The sequence below is a fragment of the Pungitius pungitius genome, chromosome 1 (genome assembly GCF_949316345.1).
Source record: "Pungitius pungitius chromosome 1, fPunPun2.1, whole genome shotgun sequence".
Classification (NCBI taxonomy): domain Eukaryota; kingdom Metazoa; phylum Chordata; class Actinopteri; order Perciformes; family Gasterosteidae; genus Pungitius; species Pungitius pungitius.
In genome coordinates this window covers 5,827,556-5,849,280 of record NC_084900.1, presented here as the reverse complement: position 1 = coordinate 5,849,280, position 21,725 = coordinate 5,827,556, and the positions used below count along the sequence as shown (strand labels likewise).

Genomic DNA, 21,725 nt, shown 5'->3' with positions numbered 1-21,725 from the left:
CTCACCGTAGCGTCAGTACTTTAGTTATGAAGGCAGTGGTGTGGAAAGGTCGGTGCCATTTCTGAATTGCTTACAACTGTAAACATTAGATTCTCTTTCATCTGATTTCAAAATCAAGTTGGTTCAGGTTTATAGCGTACATTTAAAGACCTATTGAAAGATGTTCCGTGTTGAGCTACTGAAAACACTGCGTTAGTGAGAGTGAAGGTCGGAACATGCGTTGCGTCCTGTGTCGACGGACTGGTCTCATGGTTCAAAGAGGCTTGCGCGTGTTGCAAAGAAATTCACCGCCGGAACACTAGGTGGAAACACGTTTTTCTTTAAGACGACCTGGAGAGGGACGTCTTTGAGTGTGGAAGTCGTTGGTTTGTTTATTTATTTATCAGAGACTTTTTTTTTTGCCCCCGTGCTTCGCGCACCTATTTGTCCCGTATTTTTCCTCCACAACTTTGTTCACCCCTTCGACCGGCCGTCCGCGCGTCCTTATGGTCCGCCAATGACCCGCAAGAGGGGGCGAAGGGGCGCGCCAACGGGCTCTTGCGTCTGCGTGTCCATGCGTTTCTCTGAAAACGCAGAAGCATAAACTAGGCTTGGTGGGGGCTGTGCCAAAAGTCTCAGAACGATTCTATCCAATGTGTGAGAATATTTATGTTCATAGGTAGAATCTTGTCTGCCCCCTTTTCAATAGGAGTTAAATTAAATGTGTTTCCATTCAATCTATTTTATTTACACTTACATAGTACCAATAGAACAGGAATGAGTACTAAAACCTAAAAAACAGAACCAGCATTTTTTTCCATTCTAGTTCTCCTTTCTCTGTTGTTTTGTTTGTTTTAACCTTTTTAGAATGGGTTTTTGGTTTAGATGCCTAAAAGAAGGCTTCTGGTTAACATGCTGAAAATATACTAACATATGTTTTATAATATTAAAAAAAGTCAGTAAATATCTCATCTATGAATTTTGAAGCTTTTATTGTATGTATAAAAGTGGCTAAATAAGACTATACAAAGTCAACACACCAAGCCCCGTTGAGGAAACTTGTTTATGAATTTATGAGACTATAGTTTAATTCAAAAGTTTAGTGTGTTAGCTTTTTACTCTTTTTTTTTTTTTTACCTAACCTTACTTTTTAGATGGCATCCTGCTTCAAAAATATCGAAAGAAACATGAATCCAATGCACGAACAAGTGACGCTCACTTATGGGGTTGGTCAACAGAAGCACGTCATCCCGAAAATATTCTATAGAGCATGTTTTGAACGGCTTTGCATTTTCCTGCATGTCATGAAAATGTATCCACCCACTGACAGTAATGTGAAAGGCTTTACTTGTGTGCTTTTTTTTCAACAAATCCAATTCAATGTTTTTGTTGATTCAATTAAATAAAGGGTCCTTAAAACTTCAACAACATAAAGAAATCCGCGTTAGAAGGATGACATCTGAGTTTCAGGAGAACATCTTGTTTTTTGGAACTCTGAAGGACAAGTGGCTTTGAAGATGGATTCACACGAGTCAAGCAACATTTATTTTACCCCATAGTACAAATCACCATCTTTACCGAAATGGCCATCGCAATTAGCAGAATCTACTATTGACAAGCTCTGCGGAATTCTCACCACACATGACACACGGGTCACAGCTAAAGGCGAGTAAGGTGTGTTGGAACTGGAGACGCTTGTTGAGATATTTTCATCACATGCGTCACAAAGAGAAAAGCTTTTGTAAAGTTCACAACAGCTGTGGTTTCTTTGAAGCTGGATCCTTTAAAGGGAATTGTTAGTTCTGTTAAAAGTGGCATCCAGCAACCCGTATTGGCTGTTTTGGAGTTACATGAAATCTGATAAATTGCCACTTTGGGCTACAGGCTACAAGTTAAAAATACTGACAATAAAATGAAAAAAATCTATATGATGGAGTATTGAGTTATAAAGAAATGTGTCGTCCTCCTCATCATCTGCTTGAAAATGGCTATATCATGTCAAAATGTCTTTGGTAAACCACCATTTGGATTTGGATTTAAAGAACAATTGTTTTTCGTTCGTATTCTGTTTTAAACATTTCAATGGGCCCTTTTGCCCTGCAGGCCACATACCTTGTGTTTTTTCTTTCTCAGATATTCTTGCTGCTCCTGAGTACCCTTCCCCTGCAAGCATGAGCCATGGATTCCTACTATTAGTGGCAGGTGACTAACTCCAGTCTATGTACAGCAACACTGACACTGTCGTGGCTTATATTGTTTTATTATTCTATCAAGCTTTGAATCCAGCTCTCATTTATTTCACTTATGTTTTTACTTTTCATGTAAGAGCCTGAATCAAACCACATTTTTGTTGCGCAAGATGAATTGATATGAAACCTTCTGCCTCCCCTCACGCAGCCTTATGCCTGCCTCACGCGCGAACCATGACCTCCACCGAGGTTCCTACAATTAACTCCACAAACGCTTGGAGCACTAAAGGACTTGAGGTCGGTGAACTTTCAAACCCTCAGCCATTCACAGAGACAACCAAAGAACGGGACAAACAAACAACTCCACGCATGGAGTCAAACACGTTGAGTTCAACTGCTGTTCTAACAACATCTAGCTCCAACAGTAAAAAGGAAAGAGTAGGAGCTTCAACAATGCCAAATGAAACTATAGTCAAAGGAATTACATCAGGGCCGATGTTGGAAATAAATGACACATCGACAAAGGGAAGCTTAAGTCAAAGTACAGCCGCCGCCTACGAGACAAGTAGTGTTTCTTCTGTCACACCAGTGACTGGTCTCAATGAACCATCATCTGTTGCTCCCACAATGGGGCCTAATAATAAGCCTGGAGGGATCAACTCCTCGGCAGAAACAGTGACTGTAGCACAGGTTTATGGTGATTCTACTCTTCAAACCTCGACTACGTCTCAGTCCAGCAAAGCGCTGACGATATCCGACTTTATCGCGCCTTTACTGAATTCAACAGCGATGGATACAACAGCATCCGGCAATACCCCGTCCTCATCGGTGCACGAAACTCCCACATCTGTGACTGAAAATGGCAAAATTCTTAACACACCTACAGCCATTGTGACATCTTCTGAAGCCACACCTGAAGCCACAAAGGTTACACATTGCATCATTCCAACCAGCATTCCGCAGTTGATGCAAACCGACCCTACGTTATCGTCAACGCAAAGGACGGAATCTGGTTTGACAGAAATGGTTACACCGCAAATGTCAACCGTGGAATCGACATACGTATCACCAACAGCTGATGGTATAGGATCAATAACCACAACTCTGGAAAAAGCATTAGCCCCAGCAACAGGAAATACTATAAACGCAATAGAACAAAAGGAAATACAAACACCAATTGTGATAACACAAACTGTAGAAACCGTGTCCACAGCCCCTTCAAAAGAACCTACTAAGCTCAAAATAGGATCAATAACACAAACACATCCCAGTTCTTTAACACAAAGGGGATCAGTGACTACAAGAACACAAACTACACAACCTATGACAACAACATTCACAACACAAACTAGGTCTACAATCGCACCGACAGAATCTATGACGCCCACAATAGAATCATCAACAACACCAGCACAAGTTAAAGTTGAACCTACACAATCACAAACGTCAGCAAGAGCTGCAACCTCTGTACCAACCAACTCAGTGACCTCACAAACATCTGCATCATTAACAACAGAGCTACACACAGATGCAAAACAAACTGCAGATGGAGGGGTACCAACAGAATCTATAACGCCCACAATAGAATCATCAACAACTCCAACACAAAGTACAGCCCCACCAACTCAGAGCATCACATTAACGCAGAGTGAATCAACCACAAAGCAAACTACATCAAATATGCCAACAACAACCTATCCAACACAATCTATTACGCCAACCAAATCAGAGAGTACACAAACATCAGCATCAGCAACAATAAAGACACGGCTACCGACATCTGCAAAACAAACTAACCCCTCAATGGCAATTCACAGCACATCTGGTCCAGATGGATCATTACCCACATCCACAGAAAATACACCACTTATGACAGAAACATTCACATCGAAAACTGTGTCCACATCAGCACAAACCCAATCTACTCCTCCCGCAATGGAATCATCCACAACAACAACAACAACAAATAGTACAGGATCTATTGTTTCATCACCTCAAGAAACAACACAAACTACAGTTATATCCAGACAAACAGCCTCTTCAGCTGTTGCTGCACCATTTGCAACAACCACATCAGAGAGTTCACAAACATCAAAATCAGTCACAACAGAACCACAAACAGCTGCGGCACAACCTGCTGAATCCACATCACTCCCAAGAACTTTAACACATAGTGGATCAGTGACTACAAGAACACAAACTACACAACCTATGACAACAACATTCACAACACAAACTAGGTCTACAATCGCACGGACAGAATCTATGACGCCCACAATAGAATCATCAACAACACAAGTTAAAGTTGAACCTACACAATCAGAAACGTCAGCAGGAGCTGCAACCTCTGTACCAACCAACTCAGTGACCTCACAAACATCTGCATCATTAACAACAGAGCTACACACAGGTGCAAAACAAACTGCAGATGGAGGGGTAGCAACAGAATCTATGACGCCCACAATAGAATCATCACTAACTCCAACACAAAGTACGGCTATTTCTGTTTCATCAGTAAAAAGACCAACACAAACTCCAGTAGAAACAGTACAAACAACATCTTTAGAAAAAGCTGCAGCATCAGCAACAACCAAATCAGAGTCTTCTCCAACATCAGCAACAACGGAGCAACTCGCAGCAGCGAAACAAACTGAGGAACCGACTGCAATATTCAACCCGTCTACACTCAGTGGATCAGTGAGCTCAACCACTCAAAGTACACCGACTATGGAGTCAGCATTCACAACACAAACCAGAGGATCTGCGGAGACAGTGTCCACCCTTACATCAACAAAATGTATTCCCCTCTTAATGAAAAAATCAACAAAACCAGCACAAGTTACGGGTGAATCTACACAATCAGAAACGTCAGCAGGAGCTGCAACCTCTGTACCAACCAACTCAGTGACTTCACAAACATCTGCATCATTAACAACAGAGCTACACACAGGTACCAAACAAACTGCAGATGGAGGGGTACCAACAGAATCTATGACGCCCACAATAGAATCATCACTAACTCCAACACAAAGTACAGCCCCACCAACTCAGAGCATCACATTAACGCAGAGTGAATCAACCACAAAGCAAACTACATCAAATATGCCAACAACAACCTATCCAACGCAATCTATTCCGCCAACCAAATCAGAGAGTACACAAACATCAGCATCAGCAACAATAACAACACAGCTACCGACATCTGCAAAACAAACTAACCCCTCAATGGCAATTCACAGCACATCTGGTCCTAGTGGATCATTACCCACATCCACAGGAAATACACCACTTATGACAGAAACATTCACATCGAAAACTGTGTCCACATCAGCACAAACCCAATCTACTCCTCCCGCAATGGAATCATCCACAACAACAACAAATAGTACAGGATCTATTGTTTCATCACCTCAAGAAACAACACAAACTACAGTTATATCCAGACAAACAGCCTCTTCAGCTGTTGTTGCACCATTTGCAACAACCACATCAGAGAGTTCACAAACATCAAAATCAGTCACAACAGAACCACAAACAGCTGCAGCACAACCTGCTGAATCCACATCACTCCCAAGCACTTTAACACATAGTGGATCAGTGACTACAAGAACACAAACTACACAACCTATGACAACAACATTCACAACACAAACTAGGTCTACAATCGCACCGACAGAATCTATGACGCCCACAAACGAATCATCAACAACACCAGTTAAAGTTGAACCTACACAATCAGAAACGTCAGCAGGAGCTGCAACCTCTGTACCAACCAACTCAGTGACCTCACAAACATCTGCATCATTAACAACAGAGCTACACACAGGTGCAAAACAAACTGCAGATGGAGGGGTAGCAACAGAATCTTTAACGCCCACAATAGAATCATCACTAACTCCAACACAAAGTACAGCTATTTCTGTTTCATCAGCAAAAAGACCAACACAAACTCCAGTAGAAACAGTACAAACAACATCTTTAGAAAAAGCTGCAGCATCAGCAACAACCAAATCAGAGTCTTCTCCAACATCAGCAACAACGGAGCAACTCGCAGCAGCGAAACAAACTGAGGAACCGACTGCAATATTCAACCCGTCTACACTCAGTGGATCAGTGACTACAATAACACAAAATATACCCACGTTTACAACAGTATTCACAAAACAAACTTTGGCCACAACCAAATCAACACAACCGACTCCACCCACAATGGATCCAGCAACGACAACTACACAAAACACACCACGACAGAGTACGGTTGCAACCAAACAATCGGCAACTTCAACAGGAGCTGCACCATCTGCGACAACCAAAAGGCAAACACAAACAGCAGCAACAGCAGCAGCAGCAGCATTAACAACACTGCAGCCCACGGATGCACAACAAACCGCTGAGTCGAGGGCAAACAAAACGTCCAATTCCCTGAATGCATCACGACAGCAAGTTGATCCTAACTCTGTTCCCTCATCCGGAGGAAATATAGTATTTTTCAAATATAGCCCCCAAACTGCTGCTGTCAGGCCCCTTGACTTTGATTACCCATCCGTCATCTGGACCACATTCCAAGTTACAGCGTCTGAAGACAACAGATCAGATCAGATCAACACAAGTCAGGTACTTGCAAATATTTTTAAGCAGTAGATTGAAATGTGGGGAAACACTTTGAGGGTTTGATTTGATTGTTGTATCTTGTTTGTTTGAACCTGTGAGAGATAAAATGCCTTTCCGTCACTCAGTGTAGTAAGTGATTAGTGCTTCTTTTACAGGTACGTGTTGATGCCTTGGATCCACATGCGTTTACAGATGTTTTATTTGTCAGATTTTCTCCCCAGTAAATTAATCTATTTCTTTCAATTCCACAGATTCCCACATTTCTCCCAGAAGTGTGAACAATGGTTTTGCCGTTAAATAGACTCAACTGCTTAAAGCGCTTTACACCACACGTCTACATTCACCCCTTCAGGCTCACATTCATGTCATGCAATGTGTCACCTGCCCATCAGGATCTAATCCAAACAACATTTATATTGTACATGAACACACACACTGGCAAGTAGGCGGCATCCCGGCCTTTCGGTGTCTTTCCCAAGGGTCCGGAGGAGCTGGGATTTGAATCAGCGACGGTCAAATCAGAAGAAACCTATGGCTGAGATCCTGAGTTTGAGTCTAGACCCAGCCACACTGGTGTCATGCTTAAGAAGAATGTTTGCCAACAACGATGGATTTCCCGACAACAATCCTAACAAATCGTGTCAACGCATGTTCCAACTTGCTACTTTACGCCGTAGATTAAGCATCATGTCATGTATATAACGTCACTGATACACGTGAGGCTTCTCACACTGAATGTGAGTCGTCTTTGTTCAGCTGATTTATAGCTCATATGGTGGTGTTTTGCTCTCATTTGACCCTCATTGGTCTCTAAAAGTTACACAAATTAATATTCCCAAAACGTGCTAATAACACATTTTACACATCCATTTGTTTTTTGTTTAAAGATTTATTCCATTGTATTTTAATTTGTTGTTTGTCTTTGTTTCTGGGTTTTATTGCCACTTTTGTACAAAGAAAAGTTTTTTTTTTCAATTATCACTGTGTGTAATGTAATGAAATCAACACAATGTTTTACAGAAAGGAAATACCTTTGTTACTTTAACAAATAAATAAGATGTGAGCAGAATGTTATCTCCTGTCGAGTTTTGTCAATAGTTTTGGTGATTTACTTAATAAATAATAATAATAATAATAAATAATAAAATAATAAAAATAATGCATGACAGATTATAGTTTAGTTTAGGTAGTCTGTATCGTCTTTATATGTATATATATATATATATACAGGGGGAGTCATTAGACTTTCCGGATGAGATGACGTGGATCAGGCTTTTCAGTTGCCTGAAGCAGGTTTGGCTAAATCACCATAGCAACGCATCAAAAAACATGAACCTGCTCCGGCGCAGGTTTATTTGAGCCATCGGGATTAGTTCGGCACTCCCCCCGAAAAAAAAAGGGCAGCTCTCTTCCTCATTGATGAAGGAGCGGCATCAGATTATATCACAAAGATCCGTTATGACATCACACTGACGTCCTGAACGAGCGCTATAGGGATCATTTATTTACTTCAGATTCTCCCGAGCTGAAACGTTACGGGATGAACACCACACAGCCGAGCATCCACTGTCCCGCAGACTGTGTCTCACACACTGTCTCACACACTGTCTCACACATTGTCCCTCACACTGTACATATTTACAGTGTGGCGACGCAGAGAACATCCAGAAAGCCGCTGGCATGTCGTGCTCTTCGTTCCAAGTTCTGTTGGTTCTGTCGCTTGATAAAATTCTGGATGTTCCGCATTTCAATTGATCCTGGTAGCCCGAGATAGCCTGATGTCAACCATTGGGTTAATTTGAGCTGGATGATGGGACATTTGATCGGCTTCGTACCACGTACGAGGAACAGGGCCCAGACTGGCTTGATAAGTCGCTTTGGATAAAAGCGTCAGCTAAATGTCACATAATGCAATGTAATGTAATGTAACAACATACATGCTTAAAACAACATTTGTAAGGTCTTCAACTTAATCAACATACAGTATAACAAGGAGTACAAAACAGCATTGTTGTTTGATGCGAAAATCCTTTCTATCATGTGAACTGGACCTTTCCATTTACCACCAAGCCACTATACAAGAACACTATATACTTTGCAGCAGGCCACAAAAATCATTCTGTTTATGCATCGTGTAATTGCTGTGTCATTTAATATTTATAGAGCCTGTGTGTTTAAGGTTACCTTTCTTCTCTTCACACAAAAGACAAACCCTTTAGTCTAATCTAATAATGATGCTCAGGTTTAGCCTGCTCCCCTTGCAGTCATAACAAAAAAAAAACACTGGCCGTGAATAAATGCTGTTTAAAATATGTCAATTAACTCCCTGGTAAAACATTTTTCAATAAAGGGCAGCATAATTATATATATATAAAGGACTTGAAAAATAAAATAAACAAGCAATGAATTCATTTCTTAGACAAGAGAAGAATTAGTCATTCAGTGAATTCTATTCTATCGATTGACATATAACGCCAATAACTCCAGATATTATATGAAATGTTAGTCCAATATGTTAAACAATTCAAATCTTGTTTGTCATAACTCACTGTGAAACAAGTAGAATTTATTTTACAATTTTTTTTTTACAGTGGCTAGGACACATTTCTCAATACTCACTTTTGCTAAACTCTTCACACGGTTCTCCCAACCAACTTTCAGACTACCAAAAAGTTTTCAAAACTACCAAAACACTTCATTCATGTCTCAAATCAACTCATTCCTCCAGAACACAAACTTTGTCATCCACAAAACAATGACGTAAAAATCATTGCTTTCAGACAAAATGCATTCAATCACCACATTTTTCCAAATCATATTCTAACAAACTGCTTTCAAAACTGATAGAACCACATTCAGATCAGAATGATGACAAATTTCAAACATTTCTACAGTAATTATTTTGAAAATCTTTGGAGAAAGTCAAAGAATGATCAGTCCAAGCTAGTTGCAATATCAGCTCAAAGCTGATCCAGGTGTCCTGCTTTAGTCTCATCACCATGTTTTCTTAGCAATTGAAAAAAACTGTAAAATATTACTCTAGAATTGTAGAAAATTGCTGTCTTATTCATTTTTGTATTATGTTAGAGTTTTGAAAACAGTGTGTAAGCATGTACAAATGGGCCTGTAGGTTCACCGAGATTTGGCGGTTGTGTCTGAGTGAGAAAATAAATTATGTCATTTGAACGATGTAGTCGTGGAATGCATTTTTGGGATATACAGTATATATATATTTCTGTTATGCAGAAAGAGTTTTGAAAAAGTGATCTAATCTAAGTATTGGGAAATGTGTCCTAGCGACTGTAAAGATCTGTAACACTTGCGCATTTGGAATGTACGTGGAACCCGTTCCACAGGACAAAACAAGGGAGTATGCCATGACACAGCGTCAAGAAATTGACGAAGGTGAAGCCCTATTATCCTGAGAACGTCACAGCTGTCACAATATTTTCGGAGAGGTTAACACCCATTCATTAAAGTACAGTAGTGAGAACAGTATATGTGTTATTAAATCAATTAAATAAGATGAAACAAGAATAATTAAGATAATTGTTAAGGACTATGGATGTCAGATCCCTGTAATTATCATAAAGTTTTCATTCATTATGCTTGTTTAATTCATTTTATTTTTCTCTTTTGTTTCCAATCCATTACCATTTAACAATGAATCTATATACATTAGTTTTCTCATAATTCAGAAACTTCTTTAAACATAATTGAAACTTCTTTAAACATAATTGAAACTTCTTTTATACATTGCAAAAAAAACATGAAACACCTCTGCCAAGAATCTGACAGATTGAATGATGGTAGCGTGCTTCTTAGATATTTGTTTTGTTCCTCGCGAAGGTCTCATAACAATGCTAAAAAAAAGTTTGACCTATGACACATGTCGTTTGCAAGTAAGGATTTGAATGCAATGGAGGTGTAAAAACACAAATGAAAAAACGTTTTTGTTTCTGTAAAAATTGATTTGATCTTTTGCTCAGAAATTTAGCTGCACAGATTATTATCCTCACCCAGTGATAGTGAAGCATTTTTCTGGTTATCACCTTTATAATCTGTTTACAGTCTTAAGGAAAATAGCCTGAAGACAGAATGGTAAAAAAAAAACTCACAGAGTGAGATGGTACAACATGAGTAGACTGAGCTCTCGAACAACATTCTGAAATCTTGACGTTTTCTTGGCCGTAGGAAAGTGAAATGATAACACATGATAGTCACTCTCCCAAAATATTTGTTATTCAGAAATTACTGGTCATTTTCCAGATTTTGTGTGTGATCTTATTGAAGTGTTTTGCACTGTAACATTTTCTCAATCGTTATCAAATAAAAATTCAGTTATTGTGACTGCTGTATTTTGTCAGAATGTGACAATAATAAAGGTCTTGTACAGTATTTTTTAACATGAGGGAGTTTCACGTGTCAAAGTTGTTTTCCGGTGTTGGGCAAAAGCGTTGAAGCGCAGAGTTGAAATCACACTTGAAAAAAGATTCAACTCTTACAGAGTCAATTGTACGAAAGAGCTGGAGTCGTCATCCAGTGTCAACATCAGATTCATTTGCAACACCTACTAGAGTTAAATTAACTCTTTGATAAGTATCTGTACAGTGTCACACTCCTTGGTATCAGGTTTAACTCTATGTAACATGAGGCATGGATTGTTGAGAGTGCGCCAGGAACCACAGGGTAGTTGGTTCAAACCCTGGCATACTTATGCTTCCATGTCAAAGTGTCCCTGAGCAACGCACCCAACCCTGAATGGCTCCCTGGGCTGAAATGTAAACTCCATGTGTTAAAAATACAACATAAGATAAAAGCATCAGCTAAATGACGTTGTATTCAACACTGAGCAGATTTATTCTGACACTTATTCCGAGTTCAATTGTTGACACTTCGTTGAGTGTTGATTTAACACTGACAAGATTGGGACAAAACAAACACCAGCTTAGAGTCAAAACTGAATCTCACAGAGTACAATTTAACTCTCTGAAATTTGCTGTGTAGCAACACAACTACATCAAGTGAAATGTGTGTGTGTTACCTTAGTCGCTGGGCAATGGTACTGGACCTAAAAACTCCTGGACAGACCCAGGCCACAGATCATCTAAAACGATGCCATGTTGCCTACTCAGTACACATTTAATGCACAGAATACATTTTGGCCGTGGTTGACAATAAATAAATCATTTTTACCCCCTGAGGGACGTTTAATGCGGATGTGGGTGCAGTCCAGCGCACCAAGGACACTAGGGAAACCTGCAACACAAAATAGTCTGAGTATCTGGTGACTTTATAATTAGGGTTACCTGCAATCTTGTGGAAATCCTCTTTGATGTAACACATTCTTCTCTGGCCAGGGAAAACAATAAAGATGTGTGCCAAGGACTTCAGTGCCAAACACACACTTCTAACATTACGGTTTCATTTACAGTTTTGGCATCTCCCACGGCATATAAGAACATGCCGCTTGCAACAACAAAAAAAGCGCAGCGCCATACGGACCATCTGTGGGATGGTGAGAGCTTGGCTTAGCACGAAAAATGTCAATACAACCGTGTAACTGTTAAACACAGGCAGCTTTTTTGCAAGCGGCTTGTTCTTATATCCCGAAACTGTAAATAAAGGCACCATTTGCCGTACTGTCAGACCTGTGTGTTTTGTTCAGCTGGCCCTGAACGATGTACACTCTATCTAGGGAGATGCGCGGAGGCATGGCGCATTGTTAGAAACCGGTTTTCTGACTGAGGTCCTTGGCACACATCTTTATAACCATCCCTGGCCACATTGTGTTACATCAAAGAGGATTTCCATAAATGCCCAGATAAAAGGATTGTGTTTGATGTGCAGTACTGGAAAATGCACCGTGTATGAAGAGAGACGTTTCTGCAGGTGGAACAGAGCTGTCTCAATCCCTTCCATCACAGGCCTTCCTTGGTTTAAAACGAGGGCCAATTCCTCAGCTGGAATGAAGCCTGGTGCTGGTCCCCCCCCACCCCCCACCCCTCCAGTGCCAGACAAATGCGGCCTTCTTCTTAACTGCTTAAATCAGTTTAGATAAAATATGTGAGCAGGCATTGATAAGTAAAATGCTATTTGCTAAATGTGCTGTTTTTACTGTAGTGTCTATGAGTAGCCTAAGATGTAAAGCACTAGATAATACACAGCAAAATGGACAGACTCAAATGAACACTATTGGAGTTCATTTTAACACTTTTAAAGTGTCCCATGGGGTCCACACTCCACAGTGTCAATGTAACACTTTTTAAAGTGTTGCCATTTTTTCACTGTTATAGAGTTAATTTTAACTCTTATATAGTTGAAATTTAATAATACTCAAGCGTTAGTTTCTCAACACCAGTAGGTAGTGAGTTATATTGACTCTGTGAAAGTCAATTTTAACTCTGAGCTGGTATTTCTTTTATCCCGATCTTGTCAGTGTTAAATCAACGAAGTGTTAACAATTTAACTCGGAATAAGTGTCAAAATATATCTGCTCAGTGTTGAATAAAACTTTATTTAGCTGATGCTTTTATCAAAAGCAACTTATGTTACATTTTAGCCCGGGGAGCAATTCAGGATTAGGTACATTGCTCAGGGACACTTTGACATGGGGCATGGGGAAGCCAGGGATCAAACCAACAACCCTGTGGTTCCTGGCACACCCTCGCCAATCCATGCGCCATATTACATGGAGTTAGGCCTGACACCAAAAAGTGTGACACTGTATTGTTACATTTCAATCCTATCAAAGAGTTAATTTAACTCTACTAAGTGTTGCAAATGAATCTGATCTTGACACTGGATGATGACTCCAACTCTTTCGTACAATTGACTTTGTAAGAGTTAAATCAGCTTTTTGCAGTGTGATTTCAACTGCACTTCAACACTTTTTCCCAACACTGGAAAGTTAACTCTAAGAATTTTGCTGTTTAGTGGCTAAAATCTAATATTTCAATACTTCAAAACAATACTACAGTAGAAGTTGATGGCTTGGAACTGATTTTGGAAATATGAATCACAGAGGACAGGTTGGCGGGGGACGAGTGCGTGGAGGACAAAGGAGACAAAAACCAAGAGCGGTGATATCTGATGAAATACAGTAAATGTTGTGGACATGGTCTCACTTTGAGAGGCTGGTCTGAGGCCAAATCTGCACCGCTCAAAGTTGCGCCAATAGTACAAATTTGGTTTGGCAAAACAACAGGTGAGATGATGTGACAGTACAATCCATTGTCTACCTTTCGAAACCTATTACAATACAGCAATTGTTGTCTTTTACTGTAGCATCCAACGGTTGCCTTAGAGAGGAGGGAGAGGCCAAAACTTTTCAAATGTACAGAAAAAATAATAATTTTGGGTAAATTCTTATTACATAAGTATGCTTTAGTACATTTCATAGATTAAAAATGGGTTATTCTGTAATGAAATAATGTTTATGTGTTATTTGTAGGTTTGATTAACTGTTTGGTCAAATTGAATCTCCAAAAAACTGTCAGCACCAGTGACGTCAACCGACTTTGAAACACTGCCATATTCTTTAAATACGTTTCACAATAGCAAAACGGATAATCTCAGCCTTTGTTTTGCCTGTAAATCAGGTTTGTTCAGATAGAAAGAACTGGGAGTGGTGCATCTTTCGCTTTGTCTAAGAGTTTCTTTTGTATGCCTGACAGGTGGATGAGGATGGTTTTGTAGATGTTTAAAGTTCCTGATAAAATAGGTAGCTCTTACACAACAGCAATGGTGTTCATGAGCAGAGTTGAAACTTGAACTGAAAAGCAGCAAGGCAAAGATCTGCTTCTAACTGAAAATGTGCCAGTGTTGCCATTTATGGAGCTCTGTGGGAGAAATTTTTTGATTTTGTGATGCTATCATAGTTGTTTTTAATGATACTTAGGTGAATATTATTGAGTTTAGACTCTTGAGGTCAAATAAAACCTATATCTGACCATTTGCATTTTTTACAATATTATACAGTTTAAAATTATTCATTTATCAATTTTTAAAAAGTCCGGTAATAAGCAATTATTAATAATAATTGGTAAATCCAGCTCTATTGACAAACCTAAAAAAAATATAAATATCTTATTAACTAATAAGCCACTGTCAGCCTGCTGTCCTAATAAACTATTTGATAATGTTTCCAGCAGGCAAAAAAAAGATAATGTAAGAGGGATATTGCATGATGTCAATATCATTACATAAACAATATGTGTCTTTCGCCTTGTTTGGACATAATAATTTGAACTAAACCCTAATGACGCATTTGGTGTGATGGCTCCTTGTGTTGATGAATTTGGACGAGATGATTTGTTTGGTCGTCCAGCGGTCGGTCGATCCATCATTCAGGCTCTTTCTATTGCTCTTTATTTTATATCTCCCGTCCTTAATGCAGTTTGATTATTTTTATCTTTGGAAAATCATCCTTTCAGAACATTTTTATGTGAATACAATATTTCCTATGGCCTATTGAGAATAACTTGCCTCATCACCAATAAGCATAACACTTTAGCCTTTAGCGTAGGTATACTGGTATCCATATGGTACCAAGAAGTTTTACAACAATAATGCTGTATTTGTTAACATTGAAAAACCTGTATTTTCCAGGGTCTGAGTTCAAAAGAAAAAAAAGACATGATGACGGGTTAATTAAATGTTGACTCATAAAAGTTGGCCCTCTTCCTATTTCCACACAACAGAAAAGCGTTTTGTGAGCATTCATAGAGATAGAATCCAAAATATGTAGGACAAAAGAAGGTAGGGAGTGCATTTAAGAGCCAAAAAGCTTTTTTTAGCATGGTGTGAATCAGGTCAATGGCAAATGTCACATCAGGTGAATGGTTTGTAATATAACAGATGTGACTTGAAATGAATTAAATGAGTAAAAATATCAGAAGTAGATAAAAAGAGTGAATTTCTTATTTTTCCTCACATTTTTTAATTTGAAGTAGTAAAAGAAGCTAGTTCCCTGTCAATTTTCAGTTTATTGTGGAATTTCATTAAGCATCGTCAGACTTGGAGCATTAGCTGCATATTACTGCTACCTGAAATTTAGAGGCTCAGTCACTCATTATGAGCATGTTTTAATTTGATCAAAACTTAAATTTTAATCATACTTTGGTCATTGCATTGCTCTAGAAGTACTGAAAAATTATATATATATATATATCTTAAAAATGTATTGTATTATTGTGTTATTTGTTTTATCAAAACAGTATTCTGTAATGTATGTTTCAAAAACGTTTTTTATATTGAAGATGGAAATAATTATCACTTTGTTCTACTGTCATACTGGAAAAACGTCTTGCCTATGCATTTCAAAAGACAAGAGAGGGGAGTGTTCTGTGCAAAGGAACTAGAAGATTTACAGCAATGTTTTGTCTTCATCGCAAGGTAAAACACACCAATGAGTGACGTCATTTGCCTTTATTCTGTTTCAGTATAAAGGCCATTGCAGTGGCATCATGTGAACAGTTTGCTATGTCTTCTATGTGATTTGGACTAAATCGCAATTATAAAAACACTGAAACAATTTTGAAACATTACAAACAAAACGAGAGGAGGAATTCAAAACATTTTCTCACAGCTCATCCTTTGGGGTAAGTACATTTTAAAATGAAATACTGTTGACATTGGTACTTTTAAACTGAAACGCGGATTTGTTGTGGCAGTGGATTGTGAGTTTAAGAGGCAATACACTTGTTTTTTGTGAAGTTTCAGTCAACACTACAAGCGGTTATTAAAACAAGTAGTGTCGCATTAAAAAGGTTGGGAAAAGTGTTGCATTGAATATGTTGAACCCCATAAGAATGTTTGAACATTACAAAAACATGCATGGGACAATAAGTCATTTAAATGTTTATTTTACTGAGTAGGTTGGACCAAAATGATATTCATAACTGATTTCTTCACATTTCATTCGAACGCATACTCATGACAAAAAGTGAAATTTAAGTATCCAATAGTAAAATTAGGATCCAAAATGGGTTCAAATTAATCTCTATTTTTATCCATTTATATATATTCTATAACTTAAATAAACAATAAAACGTCACAAAAAAATCTATATTCATTTACTTCACTTTAATTCACTTACTTTGAAATAAACACGGGTGGAACTCCAAAACAAATGTTGAACAAGTTTGACACCACATATTTGTTTATGCCAAATCCTAATGCCTTTCATCTCCGTCCAAATCACTAAATATCTTTAATTGATTGTCATTTTTTTTAAACTCTGGTGGAACTCAAAAGCTGGATACAAAATTCTCGATACATAAATAATTCTCGATACGTCAAAAAGATTCTTTAAATGATGTGTAGAGAAATTTGTCTTTCTAACCTCCTGTGAAGTTTTCCTTGTATGTTCAACATACCTGACAAATAAATGATTAATAAGGCACAATTCTTAAAGACACAGTGACATCTAGTGGCTTTTTTTAGAATAACATAGCTAGGTCAAGTGGTAGAGAAGGCTCAATCAGTTTAGGTTAGGATAAATAACTTTTTCTAAATTGAAGATATAATTACGCAAAATGTGCTCTACTAAATAGCATTTACTGTTCTAGCGAGTCTCACAGAAACAGAACGTATTTTATCTCTCTATAAGTTTGATTTATCTCGCACTCGGAAATACCAAAGACAATTTAGACTCCGATGACAACACTACAGTCACAGTTCTCGTCAGGCCTAATGTTGCTATGTGAGCAGTATTCTTCCCAGAAGAACCCAACACCAACTCATTGTCTCCTCCAAGACCCGTTTGAGAGAAGGAATTTGGTGGGGAAACTAGGGGTAAAACAACTGGACACAGGACCATCCTGACCTCACAATCAGGGCCGGCTCTAGCCCATTGGCTGCCCTAGGTGAGAGTAAAATTTCTCACCCCCACCTACGACCACATCCATTCCATGTTATCATTCTGATATACATTACACTAGGTACACTATGTTGTATGTATTATACTGTACATTTATGTTTGATAAATGTACTACAAGCAACACAATGGTCTCAGAACATTTGAATTTTTAGTAACTTTGGAACTTTACAAACTCAAACAACAAGGAATTAGCTCTCTGGCTTTAGGTGCCCCTCGTTTATACATTCTGCCCTATCCCTGCCAAATAAATAGAAATACGATTTAAAAGATAATTTAGAAAGCACAGACCTTAATCAAACTAGAATTTGAAATACTATAAAATGGAGGCATATCAGTGCAAATGGGAAATAAACAATACATATAAAATATAAAAATAAATAGTTAAAATAGTTATGATGGAGACTTCGTCCATCCTGTTGTTTGGGAAAGGTGAAATCTGGATTGGTATGATATGGTCCTCTACTGACTAATTCAGTTCCCACTATAACAGACGGGGTTGGCTAATCAGCGGGATCAATCGATTCTCCCCTGACGGACTCGTGGACATCAGAACTTGCTGTAGGGGAGAAAGTGTCTGCAGGATTTAGTGTAGAATCAGGGCGGGTTGTGTCTGTTGCTCCTTCACCTGAAGGCAAATACATACAATTGATGTACATCTATTAATACAGATATATTATGGCAATAAGCAAAACAAAGACAGATTTGTTGTCTTGTGAGTCATAATACAACAGGCAGTAAATACATCTAAATCATTTTTTTCTTTTAACAAGATCAGTGGTGTTTTATAGTATAGAGTAAACAATTATTCAAACATTTGAATTAGGTGTAAATAAATCATTGCTTTGTAAGCTTACAAGTCTAAAGTAAAACAAGGATTATTAAATAGCTAGGTGTGATCCTACATGTCTCTGCAGCTGTATTGAAGCGCAGACAATAACCAGATCAATGAAGTTCTTTAAAATGATGAAACGATTGAGAATGAGGTTGAAAGGTGTTTACAATGAATGTAAGTGTGAGGTTATGTTTTGAGTGTATTGAACTATTACAGATGATTATAGGTGTATTAACATGCATTTATAGACTAATTCCTCTACTAAAACTATTACTACCACCAATAACTACAATAAATAAAAACTTACAAGGTTCTGAGAGAGGTGAGGGTCTCTGCAAAAGTTTCTGGAGTGCATCTGGACATTTTAAAATATAAAATATTAGCATTCCATAACACCACATTACACATTTATTCACATGTATCTACTATTTACATAAAATAAATAAATAAATCCAATCCAGACAACATATTGTGTGGAGTGCATATATATACCAGATTGTATCAAGATAGAATGCCATTTGTTGGCAAAATCCTTCGGTAATAATAATACTACATTTTATTTATATAGCGCTTTACATGGTACTCAAAGATGCTTTAAAGTTAAACCAGCACGGATATAGCACAAACAGATAAACAGGCATAATGAACGCAATTAAAAACAATAATAACCTGTCACGGAATGACCAGGAGATTGACTGGAGTAAGTGGAACCGAGTTTATTTGGCAAAATCCAACAGATAGGTAAACAAACAGGTAAGAAGGTAGTTCAACTAGTAGTCCAAGACTATTCAAAAAAAGAGAGCGAGCCTAAGCGTCGTGCATCAAACAAGACCAGACAAGGAGTGAATGTGCCACTGCTGTTTATAAAGGTGGTGACTGATGAGGTGCAGGTGGTGAACTTGTGACATGGCGTAATGACGTGCAGGTGCATGTAATCAGGACTGAGGCGTTAATTTAACGTTACATCAGTGTTTCACTTGTCTATGAACAAAAGTCCGGGTACAGCTTAATCATTTTCATTTATTTAGGCACGTTTCCCTTTGACAACGCAGATGAGTTGGAATATTGTACAAATAATATAGGTAACAATTAAGGTCTGCGTTGTCATGTTTAAAACATTCAAGGTTACACAATTTCTGATATTTAACGTTAAGTACGTATGTTAAATTAAACCATCATAAATTATGCTAATAATGCTTGCTAAGCACGAAGCTGCTGACGCTAGCTAACGTCACTTATAAAAAACGCTAGCTAACATCACTTGTGAAAAATGTATTCGTTTCAAATCGGTAAAATAAAATCGGTATAATAGAGGTATTGAGTGTCCCGGACGATTGTCTCAATGTGGAGCCCTGATGAGGTGTATTTTGATTAGTGATTAGAATGTGTCACCATCACTATGCTAGTTAGAAGGCTCCTTAAGTTTTAAAGCAGTTTGGCTAACTAGACCAACACTAGCTGTGTAAACGACCACAGTGTTAATCTAAACCAACCATAAGCACAGGATCGTCGTCATGTTCATTTGTTTTAATCATGGTTTTATTTCACCTGGGTTATATTTCGTTAGTCAAAGTTGTGTAAAGAAAAATGAGTTATTCTAGAGGGCGCCCCCCACATATTTGACCTAGGCGGCAGCCTAGGTCACCTATAGAAGGGGCCGGCCCTGATCACAATCCATAGTAATATTTATTGTATGATATTTATGATATTCTTTATGATATTTTTCCCAGTTAAGGAATTACACAAGATAAACGTATATTAAAGAGTTGCATTTACGAGCAGTGGTGAAAATATCAGAACTGTTACAAGTGGTCATAACCTGTAAAATGAATTTTCAACATTATTTAATATTTTTTTTTAAGTATGTTAATGTCATGAATTGTCATCTGTTAAAGAAAAGGAAATGGAATGTATACTATGCTAAAGAGCATATGTTTTAAATAATGTATTAATGGGAATGTCTCTTTGTTATTTGATGAATAGACTCAGTGGGAAACAATATGGATGTCAAACGAACAGCATTCATTTTCCTGTTACTAATGGGTAAGTTGTTTGTTGTATAAAAAACTGCTCTTCTATTAATTACCGCTGAAAAATAAATTCAAACAAAACGCGAAAGAGGGCATTTTGGCCTGGAGCTAAAACAATATTTAGAATTAAAATTCATATTAGTGTTTTTATTAAATTAATTACGAGGTAAGTAAGTTAAAAGAGTTTAATAGGTACAAAAGAAATATATAGTTTTATCAATACTTTTAACTTTTGTATAACAACTTTTTGTGTAACAACTGCAGCCCAAACAACAGTAGCCCAATCAACAAATACTACAAACACTACAACAGCAGCACTAACAACAACTGCTGCACCAACTACAACTGCAGCCCAAACAACAACTGCGACAGCAACTACAACTGCATCCCCAACAACCGTTGCACCAACTACAGCAGCAGCTCTAACAACCGTTGCACCAACTACAGCAGCAGCTCTAACAACCGTTGCACCAACTACAACTGCAGCCCAAACAACAACTGCTGCAGCAACTACAACAGCCCCAACAACAACTGCTGCACCAACTACAACTGCAGCCCCGACAACCATTGCACCAACTACAACAGCAGCCCCAACAACTGCTGCACCAACTACAACTGCAGCCCAAACAACAACTACTGCACCAACTACAACAGCATCCCCAACAACTGTTGCACCAACTACAACTGCAGCCCAGACAACCATTGCACCAACTACAACTGCAGCCCTGACAACCATTGCACCAACTACAACAGCAGCCCCAACAACTGCTGCACCAACTACAACTGCAGCCCAAACAACAACTGCTGCACCAGCTACAACAACCTCCCCAACAACCATTGCACCAACTACAACGGCAGCCCCAACAACTGCTCCACCAACTACAACTGCAGCCCAAACAACAACTTCTGCACAAACTACAACTGGAGCCCCAACAACAACTGCTTCAGCAACTACAACAGTAGCCATAACAACTGCTGCATCAACTACAACAGCAGCCCTAACAACAACTGCACCACAAACAACAACTGCTGCACCAGCTACAACTGCAGCCCCAACAACCGCTGGACCAACTACAACTGAAGCCCAAACAACAACTGCTGCACCAACTACAACAGCTTCCCCAACAACCGTTGCACCAACTACAACTGCAGCGCCGACAACCATTGCACCAACTACAACAGCAGCCCCAACAACTGCTGCA

At 38.6% G+C, this 21,725-nt stretch overlaps 1 protein-coding gene across 1 annotated transcript; it reads left to right on the top strand.

Annotated features, from left to right (window-relative positions):
* The first annotated feature begins 35 nt into the window (after positions 1–35).
* On the top strand, positions 36–7,837 carry LOC119223452 (mucin-2-like). Its single transcript, XM_037480773.2, has 4 exons — positions 36–48; positions 2,113–2,181; positions 2,377–6,782; positions 7,031–7,837. Exons 2-4 carry the CDS (start codon positions 2,151–2,153, stop codon positions 7,055–7,057), a joined length of 4,464 nt encoding a protein of 1,487 aa, XP_037336670.2. The 5' UTR covers positions 36–48; positions 2,113–2,150; the 3' UTR covers positions 7,058–7,837.
* The last annotated feature ends 13,888 nt before the right edge of the window (positions 7,838–21,725 follow it).